Genomic DNA, 9,595 nt, shown 5'->3' on the forward strand with positions numbered 1-9,595 from the left:
AATTCTGTTGCACAATATCAGTACCAAGGTGCTTGTTGTCACCCCCAGTATACTGTCTATCTGCCCAGAGGCACATCCTGTATGACCTTTCAGTCTATTGACATCTACAACCATGTCTATGTTTCCATTCCGAGGGGTGAGAAGTTGTTGGATGAAACACATCACTTCTTTGTGGTTCATGCATCAATTATTTATAAATAATAATAACCTTGGACAACTGCTGATTTGCAATGACACTTTCATTACAATGAGAAGGCTATAACTCATTGGTGGCCATTAGTTATTAATACCCTGGTGTGCCAGCTTTACTCTGTCATTTATTGCTTAATCTCTGTGCCTTTTAAATATTCAATAACTGCTGTATCTACATTTACTGTGTATGATCTGGCCTGGCTTGTCACCCCTGCTATAATGCTATAATGAAGGCTTTCCACGTCTTGCTTGACAATGCACAATGCCCAAACTGGCTCCCTATTCACTAGTGCACTATATAGGGAATAGGATGTAATTTCAGTCACAGACCCAGGCTTTGGTTGTTTCTTTACCTTCATGTTTGGAATGATACATGAAGGTAGATAGATAGATGGATAGAGAAATGGATAAATAGAGAAACTGATAGATACAGTTGAAGTCGGAAGTTTACATACACTTAGGTTGGAGTCATTAAAACTCGTTTTCAACCACTCCACAAATTTCTTGTTAACAAACTGCAGTTTTGGCAAGTCGGTTAGGACATCTACTTTGTGCGTGACACAAGTCATTTTTCCAACAATTGTTTACAGACAGATTATTTCACTGATTATTCACTGTATCACAATTTCAGTGGGTCAGAAGTTTACATACACTAAATTGACTGTGCCTTTAAACAGCTTGGAAAATTCCAGAAAATGATGTCATGGCTTTAGAAGTTTCTGATAGACTAATTGACATCATTTGAGTCAATTGTAGGTGTACCTGTGGATGTATTTCAAGACCTACCTTCAAACTCAGTGCCTCTTTGCTTGACATCATGGGAAAATCAAAAGAAATCAGCCAAGACTCAGAAACAAATGGTAGACTTCCACAGGTCTGGTTCATCCTTGGGAGCAATTTCCAAATGCCTCAAGGTACCACATTCATCTGTACAGACAATAGTACGCAAGTATAAACACCATGGGACCACGTAGCCATCATACCGCTCAGGAAGGAGACACGTTCTGTCTCCTAGAGATGAACGTATTTCGGTGCGAGAAGTGTAAATCAATCCCAAATCAACTGCAAAGGACCTTGAGAAGATGCTGGATGAAACAGGTACAAAAGTATCTATATCCACAGTAAAACAAGTCCTATATCGACATAATCTGAAAGGCCGCTTAGCAAGGAAGACGCCACTGTTCAAAAACCACCATAAAAAAAACAGACTACGGTTTGAAACTGCACATGGGGACAAAGATCATACTTTTTGGAGAAATGTCCTCTGGTCTGATGAAACAAAAAAGGTTAAAGCTTGGTCGCAAATGGGTCTTCCAAATGGACAATGACCCCAAGCATACTTCCAAAGTTGTGGCAAAATGGCTTAAGGTCAACAAGGTCAAGGTATTGGAGTGGCCATCACAAAGCCCTGACCTCAATCCTATCGAACATGTGTGGGCAGAACTGAAATAGTGTGTGCGAGCAAGGAGGCCTACAAACCTGACTTAGTTTACACCAGCTCTTTCAGGAGGAATGGGCCAAAATTCACCCAACTTATTGTGGGAAGCTTGTGGAAGGCCACCCAAAATGTTTGACCCAAGTTAAACAATTTGAAGGCAATGTTACCAAATATGATTTGAGTGTATGTAAACTTCTGACCCACTGGGAATGTGATGAAATTATTCTGACATTTCACATTCTTAAAATAAAGTGGTTATCCTAACTGACCTAAAACCAGGAATTTTTGCTAGGATTAAATGTTTGGAATTGTGAAAAACTGAGTTTAAATGTAATTGGCTAAGGTGTATGTAAACTTCCAACTTCAGCTGAAGATGGATGGATGGATGGATGGATGGATGGATGGATAGATGGATAGATAGATAGATAGATAGATAGATAGATAGATAGATAGATAGATAGATAGATAGATAGATAGATAGATAGATAGATAGATAGATAGATAGATAATTTTATTTACACCAACACATGTGCCACAATGGAATAGAAAGGGCCATGGTTGTGGAGAAGGAGATGAACCAATTAATCATTGTGCTTTGCGTGCAAATGGCACTGGAGTCTATGGTTTTTACTTTACCTATGTTTCTACCAGTCCAATACAGTGGGGAATGGATGTGGAGAAGGATTCTCCACAGCCTTGTGCCTTTGTTGTCAATGCACTGTAAGCCTTGTCCGTATGGTTATTTCTTTACCCATGTTTCCTACCCATCCTATATGGAGTGGGGAACGGTTGTGGAGAAGGAGATAAAGGAATGAAGTACCCTCATCATCATCATCATCATCATCCTCCTCATCATCAAGGACTGATAATGTTTCTGGACTTTACTGGATGAAGAGATGAATTAAGTAAGTAGCTAAGTAACTCTAACATAGTATCAAGACAATAGCAACATTGTAATAGCACAATGGCAGTGGAGGTTAAAGCAACAACCAGGTATGCAACCATAATAATAATGTGTAACCATTTTGTTGTATTTGCACAGGTAATAAACACAGCTCATTATTGACCATTTGTCATAGATCAGAGGTAATTATTGAAATGTACTTGTAGATTTCATTACACACACACGCGCACATGCGCACACACACACTCCCAGTAAATTGCGCTTTGGATCAACTCAAACACTTGTCCTCGGACAAGGCAAATGAATCAATAAAGTAGTCTGATTTTTTAAAGAAACAGTGGGAAATAGGTCTACAAAACAGAGAGGTTATTGTGGGAATGCCTCACCTGGAATTTAAGCAATGTGTCATCTGGAAAATGGATGAATGAAGTATTCTTGTAAAAATAAAGGCTAGATAAAATGAACATTCCCAACTGAAACACGTTTTATAGCTAACAAAGATTATAGGCAGTAGAAAATAGAGTGGGAATGTGTCATATCATCTGCAATATTTGAGATATTTGAGCTCCATATTAGAGAGTTAGTTTTTTTGTGAGTATCCAATGTGTTTGCTGTCCACCAGATGAAGAAGGCCTGTAAAGACCCTCTTTCTTTGTGTACATATCCTAATTGTCTTGTGTTCTTTGTTTTATGTATTGTAGGCCTAGTAGATGTGAAAAACAAACATTTAGGACATTTATACACATAACACAACTGTGCATAAACATCCATTTATAAAAACGTGTATAACAAAATTAAGAATAGACTACTGTGTATATATTATTCGATTTTTCACTCAAAATACCTTTGCTGATACTGCTCAGCAAAGATTTCGTTTAAAGTCCAAATGTACCTTCTGTAGTAATTAAAAACTATTTATGTTATGTCAAGTAGATTATGAGAACATCTGTGGTGGTCCATGCTGTTTGTGCTGTCAGTGTTGAGTGTGTTTCGGGGGTTGTGGGAACCGCTTGTTCTCACTACCCATACAACCCACCTGTGCAGCGCTCGAGAGCAGGTGCAGCTACAAAGGTCAGCGTTGTGTGTGAGTGTGAGCGCCGCGCTATCTACAAAGCCCAGAAACTTTCAACAGAGCTCTTTACAGCCCCCGCATCTCTCGGATTCAGAGGGCTTGGGTTAAATGCAGAAGACACATTTCAGTTGAAAGCATTCAGTTGTACAACTGACCAGGTATCCCGCTTTCCATTTCCCTATGCTGTAGGCTTTTAGGCCTCCCAAAAACGGAAATGCATCCAAACATTTGAGCACAGGTCATCATCCTTCGCTTGTTGTAAGCCATTTCGTTGGAGAAGATGTAGCATATGTCAGTATGATTGATTATTAGCCTCACCACATTTGACATAGTAGTGTACTAGAATGTTATTAATACAATGTTCTCTTTATTATTTTCCATAAATAGGCTTGTTTGTTTTTTGTCTTATTTCAAGTCAAAATAGTCTACCTTCATATGGGCTCCCATTTCGTTCCATTTCAAATAATGTATTATGGGAAAGGCAATTCTGTTTTGGGAACAATATGAAACGACTTACAAATCCTACACAGCAGTCCGTCCAAGCAACTTGAGACTGTACAAGAATACAATGTAAAGGTATCAACTTTGTCCTAATATTTAGGCTTACATTATGCAGCCAATTACTTTGAGGATTGTGAAATGTCAAAATGAGTTTGCAGCCCCGTCAGTGTGTCTCTGTGAATATGCAGAACTTGATAGGCTACCTAGGTAATAACTCGAGGGGCTCCGGATGTCCACAGTTGCAATACCCATCGAAGGTTATTACTTGACGTCAGGTATATAAAAAGCAGGGATCTATTATAACCTTGCACTTGTTAAAGAGTCAACTCTTTCCCACCAGCTGCCCCTAAAATAGACACACAATTAAAACCCGTTGAATCTAAACAGTTTCAGTGTCCTTACTTCACGATAAATAAGATCGACCCAAACCACTCAGTATAGTCCACTTACGCCAACTGACGTCTGATAGTCGCCCATGTAATGCTCCTGGAAGGATATGTGGGCCTGAGGTTTCTGTGTTTAAATCGCTTTGCACAAGAATAAAGGTGTCAATAAACGCCACCTAGCGATTTTCACAAGTCATTGCTGTTACACGGGTATGTGTGTGTTATTGTGGGCTACATTACATTGTTTGAACAGTCAATTAACAGAATGTTTGAGCAGAATGTCTCCATTGAATAAAGCTATCTTCTTAACAAAATAATACCGTAATTGCATATACTTGCATATATTTTCTCAGGTGTTCTTGTTTTGCTAGAGAGCATTTGTTATAATGTCTACTCGATGATCATGTATTGCTTTTACCTAAGACATAAAGGAGATTATGGTAGTAATTATGAGACACATATGTCTATATATGTCTCATAATTACTACCATAATCTCCTTTATGCAATTGTTAGTCATAGTTTTGTTGGAAAATAACCAGCTTGGCAATTAAAAATGATGTAAACATTTTAATGAACAACCGTCGGTTGATAAGCAGCATTTATTCACATTTCGATTAGACATTGCATTAAGATATTATGGGATCAACAGCCTATCGAAGTGAACGTAGGCCTAGCTCCCTTTACAAATCTCCCCTCACAAAGAAGCTCGAATGTCTACATTTCAATACATTATTTGTCCTCGCACGCCAGTAGGCCTGGCTATGAATGCGTGTATGCCGTAATATTAGATCTATAGCTGGGCTTTATTTAAAAGAGAAGCCCCTGCATCGCTACGTCCTGTAAATCACCGGCGGTATGTGATATCAAACTGTGCTTTGACGCGAGGCATCGGAGCAATGCGCATAAAAAATGTAGTCTCATCTGAAGGAATAAGGAGTCAGTCGTAGAATGGGCGCCCCGTTATCCAGTGTCATTGAGAAGCACTGCCTCAGCAGCTTCTTCAGACTGAAAGTGAATTCAAGAAGAGAGTCCTTTCTCTGTTCCCATGAGTATCAGTTAAAAATAGCCCCCAAGCCCCTGTGCATCGACACCGGCCACACACACCATCGACCATTTGCTGTTTGTGTAAAACTGATTAGCCAGACACAACTGTGAAATTAAGTGTTACTTTTATAGTAGCAACATGCAAACATATTTTATGTCTTCTCGGTTTCTCTTGTAATACGATACCATAATGTCTCGGCATTTACCAGTTAGGCTAAAGAGCATCTGCACTGCATCTATTATTTCTCATGAGTGAATCCACTCTCATGTTCATGTTAGTAATGTTAGTGAAAACATTAGTAAAAGCTTATTGATAATCAAATGTTTTTCTATTTTGATCCACCAAAATCATTTTCATACCAGTTCTAATGATTTCATGTTTGTTTTTAAGTTTTGTCTGTAATAAAATAACGAGGCAGAATCCTGCGTTCTGTAGCCTTATAAGTAGCCTAATTCCTGATTAGTATTTAGGCCTATATGGTATTCAAAATAAAATCTATTTAATTGTTTTGACATCTGTAAATAAGCCATCATAAGGTAGTAGCAGAAAACGGCTGTAATGATGTAGCCTTGTTATTGTCATGCCAAATGATAACAAGATTATATCATAATAAACAACAAAATAACTTTAAAACGGTTGAATGTAACTATAAATTGAAATATATAATGAATTGATATTAAACTAAAGTAAACATTTCCTAATTTGTAATATCAATAGCCATATTTTATATTAATAGATATTACATTTGAACTAGGCCTATGGGAAATGGCCTGTGTTTCAGTTGATTCATTCATTACTTGCTCGTGGTAATAAACACGTCATTACACTCTCACTTAATTGTCGTAGCAATAAAAATATTCAAGTTTCGAGTTTCAGAGGCCTACCTTTATTATTGGCCTTAAATTAAATGCACCTGGTTTGTAATCTTGTTTTGATTGTTTAATGTGGTAACATTTATACCTATTTGTTTACAAAACCTGTACTGATATTTTGTCATATCCCAGGGACTTTTCCGATTATTTCCTACTATTAAAATGGTTTCAATTAGAGACGTTTCAATAACTATCACAAAGCAGACCAATCAGACATTTCAAAAACTACATAAAGAAAATGAATACTGCTAATGCTTCTTTCTTTAGATTTATTAACAAATTATTCCAGTTTACAACACAATAGAGATACATAGAATACATATATTTCAATTTATTAACAGACCATTTGTCCAGACTTAGAATAAGAACATGTTGTATCATGTATGAAAAATCAAAGCAAAAGTGTTGATTATTTTTAAACTAACAGTGAGCTAGCTACCAGTTACAAAATCAAATATAAAATCATATCAGGAAAAGCTCGTCTATAACTACAATTGTTGTACAGTTCAAACAATGAAATAAAATAAGTAAAAGTCAAAACAAGTAAAAGTATTTATTTTTACAAATATGTACAAATATTACCTGTACAGATAGCATTCCTTTGCTGTTGTCTCTTTGTTTAGTCTTTACATGGCTACAGATTGGTGGACACCTTCCAGCGCTGCATGCCTATTTCGTGCTGTACAGTCTCCCCCCCAAGTCTCTAGAAAAGTGAGTATTTTATTGAGACTATTGAGGCCATTTGGACACTGCCGTTACTGAGGGTAAAAACTGTCCCGACATGATATTAGATGGCATGCTAAGAATTGGTGCAATAGCTGCTGTTGTCCTGGTTAGGCCATGTGCGCTCAACAACGCAGACTGAACAGTCACCGGAGGCCGCATGAAAGTCTGTGCACTCGAGGAAGTGGATACCCCGATGATGTTTTCTATACTGAAAGACGGTCTACTGGAGGGCTCGGACTTGATCATAGACGCGGTGCTCAGACTGTTCAGCTGCATCTGTAGGCTGGGGCTGAGCTGAGAGTTGAAGGCTTTTCTGTTCAGCTCAGCGGAGGACAAGAGAGGGACAGTCGGGGGAAGCATGGGACCTACTGGGTGCATGTAAGGGTACATCCCCGCTGGATGGGTGTAGGCTGGGTGAATTCCATAGTGACGTCCGTAAGGATTCCCAATACTGTAAGCCCCAAAACTTTGCATCATGAGGGCTGTCTGGTCCCTGAGAATGTCTGGCTGGTGCCTCTTGAATCGTTTCCTTCTCCTGAGGAAGCTGCCGTTGTCAAACATATCTTCGGATTGTGGGTCCAGGGTCCAGTAGTTGCCCTTACCAGGGTTGCCCGGCTCCCGGGGGATTTTCACGAAGCAGTCGTTCAGCGACAGGTTGTGGCGGATGGAGTTCTGCCAGGCTGGAAACTTCTCTCGGTAGTATGGGAACCGGCTGCTGATAAACTCGCAGATCCCGCTGAGTGTGAGTTTCTTCTGCGGGCTCTGGAGTATCGACATGGTGATGAGCGCGATGTAGGAGTAGGGGGGCTTCACTAGACTGTTTTTCGGCTTGCTGCTCATGGCACCCGACGCGCTCTCAGTGCCGTCCGCTTTGGTCTCTCCCTCCCCGGCGCTCTCGCAGGGACTCCCGGACCTGTCCTTCACTTCTATCTCCTCCACCTCCTCCGAGTGGTCGTGCATGCCCCCCTGGCTGTCGCAGTCGCTGTCTCGCTCCATTCCCTCATCGCCTTCGCCTACCACGTCGATATCCACATCCTCGGCAGTGAGCACCGTCTGACCGGACATGTCGTTGGCACTGTTGCCACCAGACAGGGTCATCACAGCTTACTTTACCGAAGAACAACCAGGGATCTAGGTGAGGGTGCGCGCGCGGCCCGTCCGTTGCGGTCAGATCGGATGTCGCCGGATTCTAAATGCAGGTCAGACCGGCCTGCCAGAGAAACTTAAACTTCAGAAAATATTTTTCCAGTCAAGTAGCCTAGTCGTCTTCTTAAGGGTTTTGGTGTGTGCGCTTCACGCCTCGATGTCCTTCGATCGCTATTTCCTAGTAAGAGTGGTTTAAGAGTGCGAAGTCAAAATGACATATGCTTTTAAAGCCGGATTTAAGGACTGTCTGATAGATTACTTTTTCAGTTTAAGATATACTATCAGTGCCGCCACGTGATTGGGTGACGTCAGACGTCCCCTGCTAAACCATGCAAACTGAAGTTGTTTCATGGATTTGTCAACAAAGGGACAACAGTAATGCTGCTTTCCACTACTTTCTGTCTGTGTTCGTCCGTCATAGACCATTTAACGGTAGTGGGTGGGTTGGAGGGTGGGTGGGGGGTGAAAAGTGGCCTACATGATTGAAAGATCTGATGCGCATTATATCTCCCGGCTGCACTAAAACCAAATCTTAACTTTGCTTAAACAAATTGCTTGTGTTGAAAGCGGCTGAATGAAAACGTCGACAGCTAAGTTAATTGAATATCTTCTAGTTATTATTGTGTGCTCGTCTTTATGTTGCATGGGATATAATCATTTTTATTAAATTGGAAAAGAGAGTCTATAATTCTTAGTTGCCTTCTCCATACCCAAATGACTTCACGTGTAATTATTACTTTAAGCATAAGACCCTTTGGTGAAAGACAGCCTACTTAGTATTATTTTTTTATATTATACTAACTAAAAATCTAGTATAAATTTCAACGATGGATTGGTCAGGTTTCACCATAGAATAGAATGTAAGGCTATATTCAAACGATTAATTCCGTGGATTTGTCGAAGGTTAGAAGGATACTGAAAACAACCATGGAAAAGAATAAATAAATAATTGTCAACGGGTTTTTCCAGAGGTGTTAACGACCTAATCATTGCATGTGTTAGCATATGAAAAAGTAGGAAATGCGGGACCGGGTGAATGCAAAGGCCCCATTCACAACCATGAAGGTGCGCAGTGTATGTGGGCTGTTCACAAGAAAGGATGTAGAAACGAATACAGAAGTTTAAACGTTTCCTGCGTTGTGTGAGAAATGTTGTCCGATGTCATTGTAGTGGAGTGGAGTGGAGGGGGTCAGGAGAAGTATCATTACCATCCCTGCTCTGATAATAGCCTGCAAATAGGCTGATGATGGTCGGGCAGACACATAGCACTGTTTATCTATTTAAAATAGGACATGTTCATTGCTAATTTACA

The 9,595-nt window shown here is 40.0% G+C and overlaps 1 protein-coding gene across 1 annotated transcript; it reads right to left on the bottom strand.

The window, feature by feature from the left end:
• Window positions 1-6,726: 6,726 nt before the first annotated feature.
• On the bottom strand, window positions 6,727-8,518 carry foxd3 (forkhead box D3). Its single transcript, XM_064933242.1, has one exon. The coding sequence runs from the start codon at window positions 8,233-8,235 to the stop codon at window positions 7,141-7,143; it is 1,095 nt and encodes a 364-aa protein (XP_064789314.1). The 5' UTR covers window positions 8,236-8,518; the 3' UTR covers window positions 6,727-7,140.
• Window positions 8,519-9,595: the final 1,077 nt, after the last annotated feature.

The sequence above is a fragment of the Oncorhynchus masou genome, chromosome 24 (assembly GCF_036934945.1).
Source record: "Oncorhynchus masou masou isolate Uvic2021 chromosome 24, UVic_Omas_1.1, whole genome shotgun sequence".
NCBI lineage: Eukaryota > Metazoa > Chordata > Actinopteri > Salmoniformes > Salmonidae > Oncorhynchus > Oncorhynchus masou.